Source organism: Gymnodraco acuticeps, unplaced genomic scaffold (assembly GCF_902827175.1).
Source record: "Gymnodraco acuticeps unplaced genomic scaffold, fGymAcu1.1, whole genome shotgun sequence".
NCBI classification, from domain to species: domain Eukaryota; kingdom Metazoa; phylum Chordata; class Actinopteri; order Perciformes; family Bathydraconidae; genus Gymnodraco; species Gymnodraco acuticeps.
Genome location: NW_022990939.1, coordinates 597,716 through 620,689, shown reverse-complemented (window position 1 = coordinate 620,689; position 22,974 = coordinate 597,716). Strand labels below are relative to the sequence as shown.

At 41.0% G+C, this 22,974-nt stretch overlaps 3 protein-coding genes across 4 annotated transcripts; 2 read left to right on the top strand and 1 right to left on the bottom strand.

The window, feature by feature from the left end:
- Positions 1-483: 483 nt before the first annotated feature.
- zbed4 (zinc finger, BED-type containing 4) lies at positions 484-7,591 on the top strand. The gene is made up of 2 exons (XM_034234314.1): positions 484-657; positions 2,805-7,591. Exon 2 carries the CDS (start codon positions 2,998-3,000, stop codon positions 6,757-6,759), a length of 3,762 nt encoding a protein of 1,253 aa, XP_034090205.1. The 5' UTR covers positions 484-657; positions 2,805-2,997; the 3' UTR covers positions 6,760-7,591.
- Positions 7,592-7,639: 48 nt separating this feature from the next.
- Positions 7,640-12,181, bottom strand: alg12 (ALG12 alpha-1,6-mannosyltransferase). The gene is made up of 9 exons (XM_034234321.1): positions 11,907-12,181; positions 11,129-11,261; positions 10,867-11,040; positions 10,571-10,765; positions 10,079-10,182; positions 9,747-9,970; positions 9,020-9,189; positions 8,198-8,273; positions 7,640-8,106 (listed from the first exon to the last, which is right to left on the bottom strand). The coding sequence occupies exons 1-9, from the start codon at positions 12,084-12,086 to the stop codon at positions 7,848-7,850; spliced, it is 1,515 nt and encodes a 504-aa protein (XP_034090212.1). The 5' UTR covers positions 12,087-12,181; the 3' UTR covers positions 7,640-7,847.
- Positions 12,182-12,337: 156 nt separating this feature from the next.
- On the top strand, positions 12,338-16,817 carry creld2 (cysteine-rich with EGF-like domains 2). 2 transcript variants are annotated; one of them, XR_004570815.1, is made up of 10 exons: positions 12,338-12,703; positions 12,821-12,903; positions 13,628-13,738; positions 13,933-14,024; positions 14,175-14,351; positions 14,443-14,541; positions 15,094-15,177; positions 15,327-15,422; positions 15,883-15,957; positions 16,114-16,254. XR_004570815.1 is itself a non-coding variant. In XM_034234322.1 (10 exons), the coding sequence occupies exons 1-10, from the start codon at positions 12,560-12,562 to the stop codon at positions 16,499-16,501; spliced, it is 1,086 nt and encodes a 361-aa protein (XP_034090213.1). In that variant the 5' UTR covers positions 12,341-12,559; the 3' UTR covers positions 16,502-16,817. The 2 variants fall into 2 exon arrangements, 1 of the variants encoding a protein (XP_034090213.1); XM_034234322.1 differs by lacking the exon at positions 15,883-15,957 and adding an exon at positions 16,443-16,817 and having other exon boundaries at positions 12,341-12,703.
- The last annotated feature ends 6,157 nt before the right edge of the window (positions 16,818-22,974 follow it).

The window sequence follows — 22,974 nt, the reverse complement described above, 5'->3', positions numbered from 1 at the left end:
CCATTTAGAATAATAATACACTTTATTTATATAGCGCCTCAATAACAATGAGTAAAAATAACTTAATTAAATACAAGTTATTCAAAAAAGTATTCCATGTCTCCTCGATTCAATTAATTAATACTAATTAATTACTAATGTCATTTTAATATTTGATAATGTACCTTAATGAGTGGAAAGATAAATTAAGAAAATGTTTTCTATTCTTTTTTTTTATTCAAGAACATATATGAACATCATATATTTTGTATTGAAAAAAGGTCACATCAGGGGTAGACATTACAAGTAACAAAAAATGACATAAAATAAATAAAGTAAAAAAGAAAAATATTGTTTTATTCATAATATGTTTAATGGTGCCACTATATTGTTTTAATTCATGGTAAAAACAATCTCTAAATTTGGTTTGGAGTCAGCGCAAGAGCATATTTTATGTGACATATCTGAAATGTATGACCTCCCCCCCTTCACCCAGTGACATCACCAAACATGTTCCTTCCGTCCGACGCTGTGTGGAGCTGCTCCGGCCGAACGTGAACTGCGAGCAAACCAGGAGACAAAAGCAACAAAGTGAACCCCCCCTCCGGATCAATCAAATGTGTCATATTTAACTGTTTAGGAGCCGAAACCTGGAGATCACACCGATCATACTTCACAGTGAGTATCCTAAGAGCATTGTACATGTGTGAGGGGGGTTTAAAGCGGGCGGGACGTCGTGGGGAGAGCTGGTCTGATTCGGATCCCGTGCGGTTCGTGTGTTGCTGGGTTCTGCCTCGCCAGGTTAGCTAGTGTGTCCTGTGTGTGGCCTAGCTGGCAGCTAACCAGCTAGCAGACGTGGTGTGGTCCGAACTGTACTAAATGTGTCATTGCAACGTTAATAAGATACTTAGAGAAGTTGTTTTGTCTTTTTGTGTTTTGTCTTACAAACCCATGTGACAGTAGTGCTGAGCCCGTGTGTTGTTTTTGTGTGTTTATTAGCCTTTAGCTAAGTGGGTTAGCACCAAGATAGCCACCGTGGTGTTTACTGATGATGTAGCTTAAGCTAACTGTGTTTTGTTATAAGGTTATTTTAAAGGTTTATTAGCATGAGGTTCGCACATGTTTCAGGATTTATGTTAGCTGTGGTTCAATGAGAGTTCATGTAAAGCCGGTAGTGGGCTAAATAACCATTTACAACTTAATGTGTAGTGTAAAGATGGAAGCTAGTCAGCGTTGGCTATTTTCTGCTGTCCTCTCGTATCTTCCTGACTAGACGAGCACTCCAGCCAAACCCGGAAAACTGCCTGTCACTAGGAAGTGGCTACTTTTTTTTTGAATGCCCTTCTAAGTCAAACCCTATTTAATCAAGGATACAATTGTTTATGCTGTTCCCATTCATGATTTGGGGTTATTTGTAATCGTTTATTAGTAACGGGTTGACTGCATTTGTGTAAGACTTATTTACTTTGGCTAACGTTAATACTTACTGACATGAGGAAAATGTACATGCAGTGCAAAGTGAGGCACTGGTTGTTCATAACCACATTTGACCTGTGGTGCACCTGATCAAGGTACAGAGATATGTGTTAAGAAAGTACACATCAGATACCAGTTCATTATGTATGCTTAACCAAAACTAATGCAGTCTTGTGCAATTTAAGAACACTTTTTTTTTAACTGGATTGCCTTTTATTGAGGTGTTTCTTATATAATTGTGTCCCCCCCATATATTAAAAGTGAGTGTAGAATATGTATTTAAAAACATATTTTCTAATACAGTTTTAAGAGTATTCTAACCTTTGTTAAGGCTATGTGTATTCTATACTTTTTAGCTAATACACTGATATACGAGCAATTTAACATTATTTTGGTATATTTAAATATATGTATTGACATTTATCATACTCAGGATTATTTTTTAAACATTGTGGTGCTTATAATGCATTTATTGTCTATTAAGATACTAATGTTATCTCCGAATAAGAAGACTCTACAAATGTGAGTCACACAGTTCTGTTAACAACCAGATATACTGCATATCTGTTTTTGCCCATTCATTCCTAAATATATGCTATCAGCTGCTAGAGTGGTTTAAAGTTGAAGATGTATGCATGGTTTAGCTATACCATTGACATTTATACATAAATGTGATAAGAAATGAGTTACTGTTGTTGGATAAAAACTGAACACTCTAATTCTACAGTATACATATTGCTAATATTCCGGTGCTGGTTAGCACTACATTGTATAATGTTTGCATACAGTTAAAAAAGGATGACGAGAGATTATCACATGTGTGGGGAGAGTAAGCACCAGTATAATAATTCAGAAGGCTTCCCGAATTGTGCAACAGTCTTTTTTCAAGTAGCTTGAAGAGGTGTTCCTGATCTTGATAAGTGTTTTGGATTTGCATATGTTAGCTGTGAGACAAAACCTGAGAAGGCTCATGGAGGCGGGGGACCTGCAAGTTTATTTACATTGCCTCTCATCAACAACATAACATTATGTCCGGGCAGTGCTTGTCAACTTGTAAATCCAAACATCATGTTTATTTGCACAACGTTGCTTTCAAAGGAAAATCCAAAAGGTCAATAAAAGCTGCGTTTTATGGAACATGATTTTGGAGCATGAGCTGTTACTGTCATTGCACCACACCATAGCAGCTGAGCCTTGTACGAATGGTGTTAAAAATGTTTTAAGAAATAAGGGAAAAGTAAAATGACATTAACTTTATTCGCAGAATATCTTTATTAGCTGTTTTTTGGAGTCGTCTTCTTACTTTGACTACACTTTGATAATTGTTTTCTATCTTTCCATCTCTCTAGGTTGTGTGTGGAGAGATGGGACTACTTCAGTCATAAATGGAGAGGGACACGCAGGCACCCTGTGTCCCGGTCAGCAACACGCTCATAACAACACCGGCTTGAGAGCCGCAGTATCGATGACTACACCTGCAAAAAGTGACTACATTTGACAAAGCAGACCTGACTGTTCTACCAAAACCCTTGGGCTGCTGCCATGGATGGGGAGGAAGAGGTGTCTCCCATGAGTGAGGATGTGGTCAGTGAACCCAATGGCACCACGGAAAGTAAAAAGAGAGAGGCCAAAGGGACCTGCCTGAAAATTGAAGGCCAGGATGGCTACGTGTTCAAGTCCTACAGCATCAAGCCTCATGAGGCTGCTGACGCAAAGTCACCTGCAAGCTCTTTAACACTGGATAAAGACCCTCCACAATCTCCCCCTTTATCTCCTCAGGATGACAAGCTGTTGGAGTCAGACAAAGCAAGTGAGACTGATCCAGCTTCTCCCACTCTTTCAAACAAATGCCTAAACACTGAATCTGAGGGGAATACGGAGAAGGAAAATGGGGATGAAGCAAGTCAACATATCAAAGAGGAGATTGTGGACACAAATGGAATGGAGGATGAAACCCAAGATGACGAAAGGCTAGGATTCGGTAGCTCTGTTGGCCCTTTTGTAACTAGAGATGGTGATGATTACAGTAATTTACTAAATGGATACACAAGCACCCTTTATGATGTTGCCATGGACGCTGTCACTCAGAGCCTTCTGTCATCTATGAGGAGTAATAACAACCCTAGGAAGAAATCCCCTGCATGGAATCATTTTTGCATATCACCACGAGACAGTACCAAAGCAATCTGTTTATACTGCATGAAAGAGTTCAGTCGGGGCAAGAACGAGAAAGACCTCAGCACGAGTTGTTTAATGAGGCACGTGCGAAGGGCTCACCCCACTGTGCTTTTACAAGACGGAGCAGACGCATCCTCAAATAATCTCACCAGCTCCCTCTCCTCATCTTTGATACCTCCATCCCCAAACTCACCAAAAAACGGAGACTTGGCTAATTCTTCTGCCTCAAAGAACACTTCACCGTCCACCTCCTCAGCTGATAACTCAGACCTGTCATCCAAAGAAGTGTTACCCAAAGTCGAACCAAAACTAGAACCGCTTGCCAACACTGATACCATTTTTAGCTCGCTCTCATCCTCACATTCCAATGAAAGCAACCTTGAAAATATGTCCGACAGTGGGCCTGATCGCCTCCCCGGGACCCCAAAAAGCTCAAGTTCCCGCCGGAGATCAGCTGTATGGAAACACTTCTACCTGTCGCCTGCTGACAGTTCCAAAGCTGTATGCATCCATTGCATGAATGAATTCAGTAGGGGGAAAAATGGGAAGGATCTAGGGACAAGCTGTCTTATCCGTCACATGTGGAGGGCCCACAAAGAGGTTGTCATTGAGGAAAATGGACAGGGCAATCACATTCCCCCACCCTATACAAACCCACCCTCACTACTGTCCCGCACACAACTACAGGATCCTCTAGACATAAAAAAAGAATCACCCCTTCTTCCATCCTCGCCAGAAACCATATCAGATGAATTACCCCAAAGCATGGATGAAAGCATGGACATAAAAGAGGAATCTGGTGAGGTGATGAATCTTTCAGGGCAGGAATCGTCTGTCAATCTCTTCTTCAAAACTCAGGAGGAGGACCCACCCCTAACTTCCTCACCATGCGACCTCTCTGAGGGCCCGAGTCTCAATCAGGATCATTCAGTTTTCCAGCAAAACAAAAAGATCATGAAACGGGTGAAATCAGAAGTGTGGCACCATTTTATAGTGTCACCAATTGACCAGTTGAAAGCACTGTGCCGTTACTGTCCATGCGTCATCAGCCGGGGGAAACGGGGCGACTTTGGTACAAGTTGTCTGATGAGGCATCTAATGAGACGCCACCCAGACGTTCTCAAAAACCAAAAAAGCACAGATGAGAAGGATTCCTCTCCTCACCCCTACACTAATCTCACCACGACAGACGCAGTTTCAACCAAAGAAACTGAGAGCCCCGCCTGTGAGAAGAAGCCACAAACACTGCCCGGTTTCAGTAAAAAGACGTCAAAACTGTGGAACCATTTCTCCATTTCACCTACTGACCCCACAAAGGTGATTTGTTTGCACTGTGGCCGCACAATTAGCAGAGGCAAAAAGACTACTAACCTCGGCACTAGCTGCCTCTTCAGGCACATGCAAAGGTTTCATGGACATATTCTTGAAAGTAAAAATGCTATCTCAGGTGAAGTGCCGTCTGCTGAAATTAATGTCAAACAAGAGCTCATGGACACTTCTGTTTATGAAACGGAACAGAACCTTGAAAGGTTTGATGAACACCACCCGGTTGCCAAAAAAATCACCAAACTTATCGCAGAAATGCTCGCACTGGATCTTCAGCCATCAGCTATGGTGGAGAATGCTGGACTAAACAGACTACTAGAGTTCCTCCAGCCTCAGTATTCTCTACCAACTTCTTCTTACTTTACCAGCACTGCCATACCAGATATGTACGAAAGGGTGAAGGAAGTTGTGCTGACCCACCTGAAAGAGGCCGAAGGTGGTGTTGTCCACTTCACAACTAGTATTTGGGTCAGCAGTCAGACACGGGAATACCTGACCCTTACTGCCCACTGGGCGACTTACGAGTCAAGCGTCAGACCGCAGGGTCAGGACTTTCACTGCTCGGCTCTCCTAAGTGTCTCCCAAATAGACTGTGATCAAGATATGCATGACATCCCAAAGCAGCTGGAGTATCTATGGGATTCTTGGGTCACCTCATCAGGGCTGAAAAAGGGGTTCACTGTAACGGATAACAACACCATCAGAAACACCTTGGAGGACCATGGACATGTCGCCATGCAGTGTTTCGGACACACTATTGACCTCATTGTTAGCGAAGCCATAAAGAGCCAGAGAATGGTTCAGAACCTTCTGAGTATCGCACGGAAGATCTGTGAACGGGTGCACCGCTCAGCAAAGGCCAAGGAGAAGCTGGCCGAGCTGCAGAGGGTCCACGAGCTGCCAGAGAACCAACTCATTCAGGACGTTCCTTCCAAATGGAGGACTTCCTTCTTCATGCTGGAGCGGCTTGTAGAACAGAAGAAAGCCATAGACGAGATGTCGATCGAGTGCAATTTCAGGGAAATGATCAGCTGCGATCAGTGGGAGGTGATGCTGTCGGTCTGCAATGCACTGAAACCTTTCGAGGTCGCCTGCAGGGAGATGAGCAACCGCACTGCCACTCTGGGACAAGTGATACCACTCATCCACATCCTCAACAGAAAGATAGACCTGCTGTTTGACGAAACGGTGGGCATAGACAACATGCTAATGTCTCTAAAGGAAGCCATGGTGAGCAAAATGTCCAGAACACTGCACGACCCACGATACACCTGGGCGACCATGCTGGACCCAAGATACAAGACTTCGTTGTTCACAGAGGAAGAAGCAGAGCAATGTAAACAAGATCTGATCGGCGAGATGGAGTCATCCTCTTCTACCTCAGTCGGGGTAAAGCCTCTGCTGCCAAACGGTTGCAACGAGGCCCCGGCTTCAGCCAACGCCCCCCACCAAAACAAGGACAACCTCTGGTCTCTAATGGCGGACATCCGACAAAAGATCAAACACGAGGAGAAGCCAAAGTCCTCTGAGCTGGCAGTGCTGGAGTACCTCGAGGAAGACATACTCGATCAAAGCTGTGACCCCCTCGACTATTGGAACCTGAAAAAGTTCCTGTGGCCCGGTCTTGCCAAAGTAGCCGCCCGTTACGTGGGCTGCCCCCCAAGCATCGTCCCGTCGGAGACACTGTTCAGCACCGCTAGTGTCAACTGTGCCCTAAATCAGCCCAGGCCTTTACTGGAAAACATGGAGGGGTTGCTGTTCCTCAAAGTCAACCTCCCTTTGATTTATTTTCAGTACTGATTATTGTCGAGCATTAACTTGAAAACCCTTTATCAAGGACCAAGTTGCATAGCTGTGAAAGGGTTTATTTTTCCTGTTGGGCTTAATGTAAAATATCGATTTATACACTGATTGATTCTCACTGCAATGGCCAGATTTTGAGCTTTTATTTTATTCTGTGTACTACTGTTAAAACACTTTTGTGATGAAAAGTCTCAGTGAAAAGTGTATCAGGGAGGGAGGGTTTTTCTAGCTGTAGGGGTTGGTGATGATGTGTGTGCTTGTAAATCAATGTTTTTTGCGTTTTCTGTGTCTACTCTCTCCTTGTGCCTTATCCAAAAACTACTTCAGGTCAAAATGCTGTAAATATCTTTGTTAAATTACGCTGATCACGTCAGGATGCTTTTTTTGATTACTGTGTATTAAAGATAGATGCGGAGTTGTTTTCTGATTGAAAACATGGCCCAAAAATAAATGCTGTGACTGAAAGATGTTTAAGTTAATGTTATTTAATTTTCATTGTGAATTTGTGGCTCATGGTACTGTCATTTAGAAATAGACTTTTCTTTTTTTTACTTGCTGTAATGTTTTTTTTTTTTTACAAGATCATGTATAATATTGCTGTATTTTCAGAATAACACGTTTTTTTGAAATACACGATGGGTCTCTTAAGCACAATTTAAGTTTATGTCCAGGGGATTAAATTATGGGTTTATTATTAAGTAAGACAATGTACTGTACATTTTTATATGAAATGACTTCTGAACCTAATTTGATAAATGTTTTAGCATTGAGACTGGAACCATGTACATTTTGTGGTCATTTTTAAATAAAGGTTTTCCTTATGCAAAATCGCAGGTGTATTTCTTTGGTAAGCAATAAGATGTAGTTTAATGTGCAATTTAGGAATTCACTCAGTTTCAGCTTTATTTATCAATATACAAATACACATTTTTCTTGAATAATTTGTTTGCTATTTATGAGAAATTGAATGCATTATACATCAGCAAAACAAGAGATAACTATTTAAACATGATGTAAGACAGTGTAGTGCAACATATGTCTCTAAATATAACCTTTGAGAACACTTGTTTCGGTCATCTTTAGTCCTATTCTTTGGTCATTGAGTTACCAAGTCGTCCGGTTGCAGTGTTTCTCTCCATGAGCACAGTTTTTCTCTCTAACCGCACGGTGACAGGTGGGAAGTGGAACAAGTTGAAGGCAATGTTGCTGTAACCTTCAATGAAGGTCAGAGGCTGGTGAGTGTCCTGGAGTTGCTGTATTTTGGTGACATTAGCCTCCATCAGCAGGTGTGTGTACATGTTGATGTCAGGATGTGTGAGGCTCAGGTCCTCACGTTTGTCATATCTGTTCAAAAAGAAACCGAAGTGAGTGCATTACAGAAGTGATATTGGGTACATTAGTCTTGACCAACGTGGGTTGAAAGTGAAACTCTCACCTCCAGTTTCTGTTCTGCTCTAAGAAGCGAGAGACTCCGGTTTCAGCGGCATAGGTGTCGATGTGAACAAAGACATCTGAGGGGGACATTGGTTTTAATGATTGAGTATGTTTACAGTGTTAATGATTACAGGAAAGAAACATTTTTGTTTACTTAATGAAATTGTAGCGACACTAGATTGTAAAAGTACAAATCCTGCATACTTATATAAAAGTACAACATTGGTATCAAAATAAAGTTAAAGTACCAAAAATAAAAGTATTTATGAGTTATGGCCCATTTCAGAATAATGTACAATATATAATATTAAATTACTGGATTATATCTATTGATGCATTAATGTGTTAATGGTTGCTAAATGTAGAGCTAATTTAAATGTCTTTGTATGCTGCTGGATATCTAGCACTGTGATTATAATTCAATGTTTATTTAATAGTTATTTCATATTTTGAATTCCCTTTTAATTTAAATCTGTAAAGTGACAAACTCAATTAAATATAGTGCAGTAAAAAGTAGAATATTGGCTTCCAAATTTAGTGGAGTATATATGCTATATAAAGTAACATAAAAATAAATATACTCAGGTATTTCTTCAGGTTATGTACTTTATTACATTCCACCACTATTTCAATCATTTTAGGTTAGATACCAACAATTGGAAGGAAATCCAATAATTTCCAGAAAACGTGCATACTGCATACACATATGGTCTAATTATTCTATGATGGTGACATTTTAAAAACATTGAGTCAGTAGCCCTTCTTGAAGGTGGAGCTAATTAATAGTGTTATAGAGTTCAAATGGGCTGAAAGTGATTCTAACCTGCGGCGCCTGGCATCAACCGGTGCAGTTCCTGCAGCGCTCGGCCCCCTGGGTAGTTGTGGTGGGAGACGTAGAGGCTTAAGCCGGAGTACGCTGCGTTGGTCAATAGCTGGCCGACGACCACCGCAGAGCCCACTTTATACATCCAGGACTTCTGGTAGTTACACAAACTGAAGTACAAAATGAAACAAGGAGGTGAGCGATCTATCGGGGAGAAATAATCAACTTCATGTAGGTCAACTACCACTCAAAACCCACTTGCTTTTATATGATCTTATTTATGTTTTTATGGCTTTAAATGTTGTTGTTTTTTATATTAGGGCACTCACATAAAGGTGTTATATAAATACATGTTATTATTTTACCACATATATATTATTATCCTATTCACAGGGTACAGCAGAAAGAAATTACATTGCATACAGCTCACAAATGTAATTAAAAAAAAGTAGAATCAACAACTAATTCATGTTAACATACTGTACACAAATTATTAGTTTATTATTTATCATTAGTGCATTTTTTTTTAAATACTAAAAATACCAAGAATAAATAGGTCCTAACCTGAAAAAATTACCTAAAATTAATTAAAATGCCACGTATCACAAACAAAAAAATCACACATAGGTTAAAGCATATGTGAGTCTGTGGATTGTGTTGGAATCCATCAGACAATTGGTTGATTCATTTCCTGCCCTGCTTTATGGAAGAATGTAATATGTTTTACATGAAGGAGCAGCCTCGGGCAGCCACCAGGCTGAGCACGGGGAAAGTGTATATGATGAAGCGCAGCTCCTTGTGGGGCAGCAGCGAGTAGAGGAGAATGAAGCCGACGGCGGGGAGCAGCAGGAACCTCATCCGCCTGTCGAGGAGGCCGAGGGGGACGAACAGCAGCGTGCAGCCCAGAGCACGGGGCACAGCGGAGTAAAAGTACCACAGAAAGGGAGAGGTTTACTGGGGAGAGGAGTCAAGGAGGTTACTCTTTTCAGTGGCAGTGAATTAAGAAAAAGGTCATGAACACACATAAGTGGGAGTGTACTCGAGTTCATCAAAGGATATTCCCCAGTCGGAACTCTTGTTGAGAATAGTGTTGTACCACAAAACCTGACCTTCAGGCCACAACAACTTCCTCCAAAAGAAAGAGTCAATAGCCACCGTCAGAGCTGAAAGAAACAAATCATTACTTATTTTAGGGCTGGATTGCTGCAGGACTTGGTCTCAAAACATGGAAATGAGTAGACATTTTTGCAGTTCTAGTTCACTTTTTTTGTGGTTAAAACGTAACTGTTTTACAATCTGTCCTGCGACATGAAATACACCAGATCATGAATTTTAATGTTTGTTTTGACCTCTAGCGATTGCATTTGTGCTTTGTTTTCTTTCATGGAGATTATTTTGCTGAACAATATGTGTACATATTATACAGTTTGGTTTGCCACAGAGCTTATTTTCTGCAATAATCAAAAATCCAATATAAAAATCTCATTGGCTAACTTTTTTTGTTTGTTTTCCCTACAAAGATATGTCCTCCCTGCTCTCTGCTGTTCTCACCCAGTGACAGGACCCCAGCAGGAACAGCGTAGTACAGGAGCTGCAGCAGACCCAGCTTCCTGCTCAACAGCGATATCAGTAACATGAGACCCAGGAAGATGCAGAGCTCTGACCGGAACACGATGATGACCAAAGCTGAGAGGCTGATGAACCGGCTGTATTTCTGAGCCATCCAAGATGTGAACGCTACCAGAACTGAGAACAGAAGAAATGCACTGTCATCATGTCGATTCACTCACTTATTTAGGGAAATCAATCAAAAAAAACGTATGATTATGTATACCCATGCATCTTACCTATTGGCAGTGCAAATACATTAGGCAGAGTCCTGGTGCTGTAGAACATTAGGTGAAACTGAGAAGCACACGTCAGACAGAAGAGCCCCGCAACTGTGGAGCCAAACTGCCTCCTCACCTCCCTCTGCATGTTCCACAGAGCACCGACCACACACACTCCCAGGGAAGCTCGGACTGCACAGAACATAAAGAGAGAACGCATTTGTTTGGAATCAAATAAGTGGATGGGAAGGGACCAATCAGGGAATAATTAAGGGTTTACCCATCAGCTGTGTGTAGAATTTGGGTGCATCCAGCAGAGAGGAGAGGAACACAGCAGGGGAACAGAGCACGGAGAGAAACAGGGGGCCAAGGAATGTCCGAGGAACCACGCCGGGAAACTCAAGATGGTCATACTGAAACACAGCACAGGCTCTGCTCTCAACAACACTTACAGTCAGAACTTTAACAACAAAAATCTCACATTTTCTATCAGAAGAGATGGAGGTTTTTTTTTTTAGACACTGTAGATGTTAAAAAAAATGTTTTTGGTAACACCATTTTATCTTCTGATTAAGAGCATCATGATTGAAAGCTCAACAACAGCTAATACATTTATCTTAAGTAGATAATTATGATAAATACCTTCATTTTTTTTAGAACAATTATGCTATTTGTATCAACACAAATGTTTGTTTGCAATATGAAATGGAGCTTATTTTTTTGTTTATATTGGCATGGCTATTTTTAAAGTAGTACAATGCCATTTTAGTTGTATTAGTAATAGTTATGTATATCATGGCTTTGTATTGCATTAAATGTGAATTTATCAAAAATCTATTAATTGTATACTTTTGGGGTATTTTATGGAATGTATCTAACATTCATACTTTATGTAAAAAAGTGAACCTCTAAAATACATACTAAAGTGTTTTGTCGGTGTGTTTTGTGTTACGTATTCACAACGTTTGACACTATAATAACAATGATTTCATTCAATGATGCTTTGCAGGGTTAGCTTGTTAGCACACCTAATACCAGCATTTATAACAGCTGCTTACCTTCTCAAAGTTAAGTCTGTGATACAGAATGTCGTGCGCCGCTTGTAAATTAAAGCTCTCCTCAACTTTAGTGAACGGACAAAGGAATAAATGCAAAAGAGTGACAGTTATTAATAAAAACAGCAGAGGTAGCCCTAAAACATTCCTTTTTTCAGCCATGACACCTGAACAGCTTTTCATCACTTCCGATCAACACAGGAAGCAAACTACACAATATCGCAAACATTTTGTTAACATTTTTTTATAGTATTTTTACAACATTTTGGTTAGGAAATGTATCTTAAAAGACAACCAATAAAGAAAAGCTAATCATCTTAAAGGATACTACAAATGTTCCCGAATTTTACACGTGGGGAGCTTTATGTCCCGCGCGTGGCGGCTTGTGATTGGTTGTGCATTTGATTGACACATAGCCCTAGCGAATCGGCGCAAGCCACAATTCTACTAAGAGGCAGACGCGGAAATGTAAAAACGCAACGGTTTTTTTCTACAACCGGCATGTAAATAACACTTTGTTGCGCTTTGCATAGATAACGCCAACGTATATTTAATGTTAGGAACGGGCCATTTAGATGTGCCCGAACCGTGCAGCGCTTTAATATTAACTACAAGCTTGCTTAAACGTGTGCCTTGATATGAATTGATCGGCTGAGATGCTGTCCACCGGTCCACAGCTGCGTCTACTGCGGCTTTTGTCTTGTGTAACTCTTGTTTTACTTTTCCAAGTCACCGACAGCAAGAAAGATTTTAAAAGCTTCTGTTCAACCTGTCGGATAATAACAGATAACTTCAACAAGGTAAGAGCACGACACCAAACACCTGCTTTGTGTTGTGGGGCCAGATGCATGAAACATGTTGTTCCCAGAATTCCCCTGTTTCTTTTAACAAACAGTGACATTATTTTTGTATTTTAGGGCTTTGAAAGAACTGCAAAACAGAACTTTGGTGGGGGCAACACAGCCTGGGAGGAGAGGACACTGTCTAGATATGAGACAAGGTAAGATTATGTCCTGTTCAGGTCACCCTGCCCTAGTAACCGGTCATAGGAGCTGTGTTTATTTACTTAACAGATCTCTTATACTAAGCTTATCAAAGTCCTAGAACAATATGTACTACCTCTAGCAGCACAGTAACGCACTCAAAGCTGCCATCTCCCAACTCATCGCCACCATCATGAACTCCTCCCTCAGATCTGGATCAGTTCCCCCCTCTCTCAAACTGTCACACCCATTCTCAAAAGACCTGGACTCACACCTGACATCATGTCCAACTTCCGGCCCATCTCAAATCTCCCCTTTCTGTCAAAAATACTTGAACGTGTCATTGCCTCACAACTAAAATCCCACCTCAGCTCTAATGACCTCTTTGAACCATTTCAATCCGGTTTCCGATCAACCCATCAGAGACTGCACTGACCTCACCACCTTCAAAAAACGTACAAAGACTCACCTCTTCAATCTGGATTTTAATGTGTGATTGTTTTTGTATTGCTTGATTTTTATTTGACTAACTATATATATTTATTTGTTGTTCTTTTCTTTTCACTATATCTGTAAAGCGTCTTTGAGCACCTGTAAAAGCGCTAACAAAATAAATCTATTATTACCTTGTGCCCAAGTGACAGGTAACATAGGCATACTTTCAAACTACTGCATTTGGCTACACTCATTTCTTCTTATCACACAGTTTATGTTGTATATGTATACCATTTTCCTTTGCAGTGAGATCCGTCTCATGGAGATCGTGGAGGGGCTGTGTGACAGCAGCAGCTTCGACTGCAACCACATGGTAGAAGAGCACGAAGACCACTTTGAAACTTGGTGGTTCAAGAGGTGGGTTGCGTATGTGCTGACAACATGGTCAGGCACACAGGTTGGATTTCAACTGTCAATTTCACCACACTAGGATGTAACCCATGTTGTGTAAAATAACAGACAGACATTACGATAACACACTGACAGATGTTTCACACACACATTGTATGTTTGACTTGTGTGAAACCTCATCTCTTCCTGTTGCATCACAGGAAAACAAAACATCCTGATCTGCATAAATGGTTCTGCATCGACACGATAAAAGTGTGCTGTCCAAAGGGAATGTTTGGACCGGACTGCAGTGGTAAGGGAAACGTTAGGAAAACTATAGGACAGAATTGGTGTTTTCTGTATATACAACATGATATACTGAACAAATAACACCGAAAACCTGAAGCTAAAAGTGGTGAACTATTTCTGTTTGTGCCGTCTTTTGGGGATTTTATCTTTGAAGCTTGTGTGGGGGGCTCTGAGAGACCTTGTCATGGGAATGGGAAGTGTGATGGCGACGGGACTCGCGGGGGGGACGGGAAGTGCAGCTGTGACCACTCTTACAGAGGAGAGTTCTGCCTGGACTGCATCGACGGGTACTTCAACGAAGTGAGGAACGACACATTCTCTCTGTGCACAGGTACACTCCAAAAGCCACGAGACAGAACATACATCATTATATAGAGTGCGTGTGTCATGAGTGTGAATTTGGGCTTCAACTCTTCCTGCAGAATGCGACTCGTCCTGCAAAACCTGCACTGGTGCAACCAATCAGGACTGTGATGAGTGCAAAGAAGGCTGGGAGGACGATGACCAGGAAGCGTGTGTTGGTAAGAGGACCAATAACAAGCCTCCATGTAGTCTTCAGGAAACATGCTTTCTGTTCTGAGTCAAACATAGATGAGTTATGTGTCCTTTTTGCAGACTTGTTTCCTTGTTACTGCGGTTACGGCTGCAACCTCGTCTAGACTTTCTTTGCATTTTCTTTTTCTTTCTTTTACATTACTTTTACCTGACTGCTAATACATTCTTAAATTGACCATCATAATGTTTTCTGTGAAATATGTACAACTAAATTGTACAAAAATATTTCAATATTTGGGACTACATTATCTCCAAAATAAAAGAAATACTCAGATTGGGGATCTGGTGTCAGTTCTTCAAGCTCAAACCGACAAAGAAGGCAGTTTACATGAGCAAAGATGTGTAACCAAATACATACAATTATAGGAAACCATGAATAGTATGTTCTGTATGTCTTCAGACTTGACATTCTCATATAATTGGTGTGTATTTTTCCAGGTAGATTTCCTAATTTTCCAAGCTTTAGGATTAAGACAAGCTCATACTTTGGAAATCAGTCAATTTCTCTATTTTCCCAGATGTAAACGAGTGCTCCAAAGATCCTTCTCCGTGTGAGGAAGATCAATACTGCCTTAACACGGACGGCTCCTACTCCTGCAAGGGTAATTACTCCCTCACAGTTTTGCACAAAATACAGTCCGCAATATTTAGACGCATAAATAGCTACTACATCATATTGCGCATACATTTGCTATTATCGTTTATAAAATGTAAGTATTGCCTGTGTAATGTTTCACTTTGTCCTTTGCAGCCTGTGACAAAGTGTGCTCCGGGTGCACAGGGCCCGGTCCTGATAGCTGCCAGGCGTGTGCCAGCGGGTACCAACACACAGAGGGCACCTGCACAGGTACAAAGGAAATCAAGTACCTGATAGTTTGGGCTTTAATTCATAACGTTGACATGCAAATAAACATTCAAAAGCAGCGCAGCTTTTTTACTTTGCATGTCTATTCAGTTTGAACCCAATATCTTTGCACAGTCGCAGATAAAGATAAGACTACACTATTATTAGTAATATAATCTTTGTAGAATAACATTTCAGTGGTCAGATTGTTTTCCGACCAAACTGTTCCATAGAATTCAGAGCATCTTAAAATTCAAAAGTTGAAATGTATTGAAAATAGAGAGATGTAATTATCTCAAATTCTCATTGTTATATTTCATACAACATTCTGATTCAATAGCTATTTGTTGGCATTTAGCCTTGGCAATTACACCACATTATATACTTACATACTAACAGCTCGATAATCACATTTATATAACCCCAATAACAAAACAACAACAATTTTCCCCAATTTCTTTAGAATGATGACATCATGAAATATTGCGAGATAATTGCAGCTTCATTCCAAAACCATTTCTGATGCGTGGAAATAAATGTAAATAAATCAGTGTTTCACTTGTCTATGTTGTAGATCAATTCTAGAAAAATGTGTGCAGTATTTTCTTAAACAGATGTAGTATAAATTGCTATAATCCCTTGTTAGTAAATCTTGTGTTTTGGCAAAAGAAAATTGAAATATTGTGTTTTCCAGATATCGACGAGTGTTCCCAGACTGAGCCGGTCTGCACCAAGGAGAACGAGGAGTGTGTCAACAATAAAGGAAGCTACGTGTGCTTCTGCTCCGAAGGCTACGAGGAGCGAGATGGCGAGTGTGTCCAGACGATAGAGCCAGGTGAGGATCACTGTGGGTTCAAGTACTGAGGATTTTCAAACTCACAGTATGATTTTGAAAATAGAAATGTGTCGTCAGAATTAAGTTTTTAAAGAAATGTGGCTGTCCTCATCACTGTAAAGTTAAACTATGATTGTCAATTTGAAAAGGCAATATAGTCAACGTATTATTTATTACATTCTTATCAGAAAAAGAAGAGGAGTCGGAAACATCCGAGACGACCACAAGTGCACACGGGGAGCTTTGATGTGAAAACTAAAAGGGATCCAAATTGAAAGAACGGTTGGATTTTCTGCACATCTGACGCCGCCCATTTTTTAATCGTCGACTACATGCACTAATACACCAGCTGCACCTAGAACCAACAAAAGCTGGCCACTGGACAGTGTTTGGAGCATGGATTAAAGGACACACAAAAAAAAGACATGTTACGCTCTCAGTATGCTGGTCATTGTTGCTTTTTCTCTGGTGTGCTCAAACTACCACTTTCTTTATTTGTTGTTTGGTTTTAAATCAAAGGTGTTTCAATAAAGGTGAATTCTGTTGAATTTAAAATCCATGTCCACATCTGTGTATTTTCTTGTACAATTATTATCGGTTCTTATTCTTGAGAAACCGGGTCCTAAATTAGGTCAGTTAGATTGCTGCAGTGATCAAATTTGACCACAAGGTGGCAGCCTAGTCACATGGAATATGGACACTCACGGTATAAAGTGGAGGTCTTAATCTAGAAAGGATGAGATAGATACTTTCTCTTATCTCATTTCCTCACATCTAAGCCGTTTTGATTCATGATCATATAGGTGTTTTCCATAGGGAATCATATTGTAGCCTATATCTTATCTTCATGTTCTATATCCTCAATTTCAGGGTATTCTCATACATTAATCCACAGTTTTTTCCATTTTGCCTTGATTTATAGAAAACCATTCAATCCCCTACTTGAAAGTGTGCGTCACCGTCACCACTCAGATGTTAGGAAGCTTTTTTGGAGGGGCCTTCCTGTGGCCCCGTTAGGATCAAAGCATATTTTGGTAACCTAGGTCTCACCTTGCAATAAGGCTTCCTGTTGGATGATGTCAGCTGTTTGGACTCCACTGCCAGTCGAGACCTGTCTGAGCTGGTATTGAAGCAGCAGAGACGCAATCATAACAAACCCCCCCCCCCCCCCCAGCATCCCCTCCAATTTTCACCTCTTGGTGTTATGGGAAAAGGCTCTTTCCCAGATGTACAGTGTAATTCATTTCTAAAACACGGGGTTGATGATAATTAATGTCCAATAAATTACATTTAATTTCTCCTTTCATAACCTACATGTTTTGACAGGAATATACAATATGGAGTCGCTAAAATGGATTTTATTTTGTCGATATTTTGCATGGAACCATACAGTAGAAACATATTTAAGACTGAAAATTAAGCAGAAACTAGCAGCTTCTATTATTGTTAACGCTTCTTTGCCTTTCATCACTTTGGTGCACGATGTCAACCGCTGACTTCTTGTAAGTCATTGTGAATGGGTTATGGGAATATAATTATATATAACTTGGTAGATCCAAAGAACATTTTGGGCTTCTGGAGTAACAGATTTATGGGACCAGGCATATCCATTTGAACCCTAACCCTTTTATTTGAGTATATGTAACCCAAATGGTCTCAACACTTAGAAAATGATAACGGACACTTTAGGTTGGAATCAGCTTCTGTTGGATCTCAGAGTCAGGCTTAAATTTAAGACATTTTGTATTTGAACTTGTGACCTTCTCTGAGAGCTCTCCTAACCACTGGGCTTGCCTGCTGTTGAAGTTAGCGTATATTGTTTACTCCACATGCTGCCCTTTCGTGTGGTGTGGTGAATCCCTGGTCCGATTCCATAAAACGTGCACTGAGTGGATGGTGTTTGTGTCACATGCGTGTGTTTACACACATTGCAGCAGCATGTGCACAAATACTCTGTGGTCAGAGGGGCACCCTGTTGTTTGCTCTTGACTTTGTGGTGTTTTTTCTCCTGCCAGTAAATCTCAGCTGTGGAGCACATTATCCAGCTGCAGTGGGGTGAGTATGAGGACAGAGACAGGGTTATAGAAGAAACCCAGCAGTGTGTAGAGGAAGAAGATGACACTGAGCTGATAGCAGCATAATATCCTCCACTTATAGAGAGGCTTTGAATTATAGCAGAGCAGGACACCCTGCCCTCTGCTGCCAGTTTGCGGCTCTGATTCCCCTCCTCATCCTCTCTCAGCCCTGCTGTTTCCCAAGCCTTTTCTTAGACAACAATCCTCTTTGTTCCATTGTAAGGCGGTGGGACCGAGATAATCATAGTGCTGAGGTACGCTGAGGGAAACTGCATGCAAAACCAGAAGCCAGATGTGGCACCATGTGCTTTTGTTCAGCTGTCAGTGGCCTGCACTGCCTCTGATGTCAGGCACGCCTTAAACTTGTTGCCCTGCCTCTCTGATGCGGTTGTGTCTGCCTTCCTTTCACCCAGCTGGACGCTCAACCGCCAACGATTAAGCCAGACAAATTGGAAACTCCACAGAGCTGGGAACTTTCCTTTGCACTGCGAAAGGAGGTGCAGGGACAGTTGTAAATGAACCGACTACAGCACTCCCGCTCCAAGATGCTTTATAAAATACATATTTTGGCGGGAAATGAAAGCATTTGATAAGGAGCAGAGGCACATCTTGGGCTGCATCATGGGCTGCATGTGTGTCTGTAGCAGGGACGCGGGAAGGGGGGGGGGGGGGGGGGGTGCTGAGGGGGCTGCAGCACCCCCATCTGTTGGCGGAGAGTTGTAACTGCGATTCCAAAAAGTTCACTAAACAAATCAATACAAAAGTTTTATTTTGAGTTACTATTTTTGAGTTAGCATTTTAGTGTAAGCAGTCTATAAATAATATAGATAATGCGGTGTGCTTCTTCTGCTTGTCAGTGCAGACAAGTACAGGGATGGGAGTTTTGTGAAAGGAGGATTTAAGAACTGGCGAAAGGCAGGGGAAACATTTAGGGAGCATGAGAAGTCCCATCAACACACAGGCCGTCAACAAACTTGCAGCATTAAAACGAACACTGATGAATGCACTGCTCTCAAAAGCTGTTGCTAAAGACCAAATGACTGCATTTTATATGACGTTATTATACAGGACCAAAGCCCCGAATGTTTTTTCTGTAGCCCCGGACAATTCTCCCTCAATAATATAATACATTAACCGTGCTTTTCATGAACCTCATCATGAGAGGACGGCAGAATTGTAATTTCCCGTGTTCAGTGAATGCAACAGAGGCAAGACACCAGACCAACCAGAGAGTTGTATGGAAATAAACATCTGTCTTATTGGCTGACAGGTACCTATCCTGTGAGCTGTGACAATGTTTAAACTGTCAGTCGGACTCTGAGTTTTTGAAGATGGACATAAGAAAAACATTCTTAAAAAAGACGACAATTCTCAAGTGGTGGCTCACACAACAACCCCAGAGCCACTACTTGCGCCAGGTAAACAAGGTATGTTAAATGTCTGTAAACTTCCAAGTTATGCGAACATGTAAGCAAAGCATACATTACAGCTACGTTGAGGTTACTTTGAATCGCGGGGGTAAGCTAAACCGTTAGCAAGTAGCTAGCCAGAGATATTAAATAAACACTTTGTCATACAATCTAAATGTAATGTTTTTTAGCGTTACCTGGTGATTTCAAAGAAAGCTCTCTGGAAAATGTTGACTTACTGTTCGACATGAAGCTAGAAGAGCCTTACAGTACACAGTTGATCCGGAGTCCTGTCAGTTAAAGTGTTTCATAGTTAGCTTAGCTAAGCATCAACCTAGCACTGAAATATATGGATGTTATGTGACAGTATTTCTGAGAAAAAGTCAGCTGAAATGGTGGCATGTCACTGCTTTACGTGTCAACAGCATGTTTGAACGTATTTGCAGCAGTAAATGTGGCTGTTTGGCCACTGACGTTGCCATAACAACACCTGAATTTAAATGTGCAACCTCTTTTGTGACAGATTTTTGCATGAAATTATAATTATTCCAAATGATATTCCTAATGACAGCTAGTTTCTATGTGAACATTATGAGATGGACAGCCAGAGAGAATAAATGAAAAAAAGTTATGAAATACTATATGACAAAACAAGAATAGAGTTTATAAGGGGAGTGATTTGTAAAATATAAGAAAAAGAAAATCTGCTTACAGTTCTGTTTCATATGTGTTGAGAGATGTATCCATAGATCTCTTAATTTTGCTCTCAAAGTGCACCAGATTGATGCTTTTAACTTCAATATTTCAAAAACAAAAATCTTCTCCCCCACCGCACACACGCCGCACCCCCAACTCTGACTGACTTCCCGCGTTCCTGATCTGTAGCCGCCCACCTCAGGTTAAGGAGGGGAAATTGGAAATGTTTGTTGTGTGTGAGAGAGCTTTAACCAATTACTTGCAGTCGGTGTGACCCCTGAAACTCAGATGAACCCAAATACTTGATTTCATCGGAGAGGCATTTTGCTGTCATGTTTAGTGTGCATCTGAGGGTACCCATGGAAACCCATATGCACTTTTGTTTCTGCAGATTAATTGCAATTCCAAGCATGTCATGTCTGTTTCATATCGTTCCTAAAAAAGCTAGAAAATTCAGTTCACCCATTATCCATTCATTGTATGTTTGTGCAATGGACAGATTATTTTGTAACTGCTTCTATAAAGTGCCAATGAAGTAAAATGTTAAAACAATATGTGAAAAAACGCAGTAATCTCTTTTTTTTTACAGCCTGTAAACATTATTTTGATATATATTAGCGTACAAGTGGATATGGTGAATGTGTTCCCTAGCTATTCACATCCAATTGACACGTAGCAACATTAGCATTCAGTCTCAATTGCACTTCTGCCAGCAGAACAAATGTCATTCTAATATCCATTTTCCTTTTAGAAATATCTGGCTCCTTAGATACTAAAAATGTCCACTTTGTTAACCAGCTAGCTTTTGCTTTCTTAGCCAGCGTTTGTGCTGGGGACAGAAAACCAAAACAATCAGCTGAAAGATGCTAAAGAAAAAACGACGAGTTAGATGATAATTCTGTGCAGGTTTGAGAGGACGCACATCGCATTTCACATCACAAACAGCCATTTTATCCATTGTTGCTATAAATTATTGATGAATGCATGTCTTTCAATTTTTTCTCCGATTTTCAATTGACTTTAGATGGGAGCAAACACGGAAACATAATGTGAAGCTGAATTATTTACATCATGAGGTAAATCTTTTCACAACGCCGTGGTCAAGCTGCGCCTGGGCCGGAAGCAGCAGAGAAATCATGTATTAGCAAAACATTTAATAACACCAGTGTTTTCCTCTCGTGTAAAACTGATATGCTACCTGGGATTATTCTGTTCAATAGGAGTGTAAAAACCAATCCAAACACTTTCAATTATTCAGCACGTTATGTGGCTCTGTTAGTTCATTATGCTGAGAAGGAAAATAGTTTTTGATGTTGCCAAAGACTTATATGTTGTGTACCCTTTATATAAAGAGGTGCCGCATGTTCACGGGCATGTCTTAGTCTTTGCATGTCTTTGCATTTTATTTAAAAAATAAGATCTTATTTCATTAAATCAGAATGAGGGACACACGACTCAATTGTTTTTTTGAAGTGTATTTCTCAGAGGAGAAAGAGGAGGAGGAAGAGGGGGGCTAACAGACAGGGGCCGTTTCTCAATCTCGAGGATACTGGCTTCCAAGCCAATATTTCACGGATGCTACGTCATCGAGCGCCGCCGAAGGACTGTTCCAATCTCCAGCATACTTGGAATTCCACAGAGGCCGCGTCCTTGGTTTGGGGGAAATGTCGAGGCTGCACATGTGTAGACTTCACGTCCTTAAAATCCCCACAATGCTTTGCGCACGGACCAATTTCAAAAACCCTTGCGGAGAATGGCTGAACCGACGCAGCACACATTTAAATGTAAGTATGTAGTGGCGTAGAACATGTGTTGGTAAAAATGTTACTTTGTTATCACCAAAAATGTGTTCCGTGAAAGTAAAGCAAGTTCATAATTAGATAGACATCGTGAGGTATTTATTTTCGGTACAGTTTATGTTGAAACCGTTAGAGAGAGTGGCACACTTGTTAGCCTGTTCCCTTCTTCATTTTCCGAAGCCGTGGCTTGGAAGCATACTTGCTTCGTTCCTGAAGGAAGTGACTTGGAAGTACGCGACTACCAAGCCAGCATCCTCGCGATTGAGAAACACCCAGGGAGTGGCATGGTGCTAGCTGGCACGCTCTCTGCTATACAGAGATTTCACAGACGGACAGGTAGGATGGATTGATCTTACCCACCTTCGTTTGATCTCAAAGCCAGTGCCCGCGTCTGTGTGCGTGCGTGTCTGTCTGCACGTGAAGGCAGACACATTTGCCTTGTGTGTGTGCACCTCTGTGTGACTGTCTGGCCTCTGGTCTCTTACCCCCATCAGGAATGAGGAGAGACAGGCTTTGATCTACCTCCATGCAGAAGTCCTGCCTCCTAAAATCGTTTTTTGACGCTATAGGGAAGTCAAAAGAGAAATTGCACCTCATTCATTCAGTGCATATTACAACTTGTTCTTAAAGGGGCCCTATTATGCTCGTTTCAGGTTCATAATAGTATGTTGTGCCTCTACTGGGACTTGTTTAAATGATTTAATGTCAAAAAGGTTTTTATTCTTCTCATACTGCTTGTGC

What these genes read in the sequence shown, in the direction of transcription:
- zbed4 (XM_034234314.1), top strand. Translation starts at nt 2,998, where the DNA reads ATGGATGGGGAGGAAGAGGTGTCTCCCATGAGTGAGGATGTGGTCAGT.
- alg12 (XM_034234321.1), bottom strand. Translation starts at nt 12,086, where the DNA reads ATGAAAAGCTGTTCAGGTGTCATGGCTGAAAAAAGGAATGTTTTAGGG. An exon ending in ATTCTACACACAGCTGATGG is followed by an intron (nt 11,041 to 11,128) that starts GTAAACCCTTAA and finishes TGTTCTGTGCAG; the next exon opens with TCCGAGCTTCCCTGGGAGTG. An exon ending in TGCTGGGGTCCTGTCACTGG is followed by an intron (nt 10,183 to 10,570) that starts GTGAGAACAGCA and finishes TGTTTCTTTCAG; the next exon opens with CTCTGACGGTGGCTATTGAC.
- creld2 (XM_034234322.1), top strand. Translation starts at nt 12,560, where the DNA reads ATGCTGTCCACCGGTCCACAGCTGCGTCTACTGCGGCTTTTGTCTTGT. An exon ending in CACATTCTCTCTGTGCACAG is followed by an intron (nt 14,352 to 14,442) that starts GTACACTCCAAA and finishes CTCTTCCTGCAG; the next exon opens with AATGCGACTCGTCCTGCAAA. An exon ending in CACAGAGGGCACCTGCACAG is followed by an intron (nt 15,423 to 16,113) that starts GTACAAAGGAAA and finishes TGTGTTTTCCAG; the next exon opens with ATATCGACGAGTGTTCCCAG.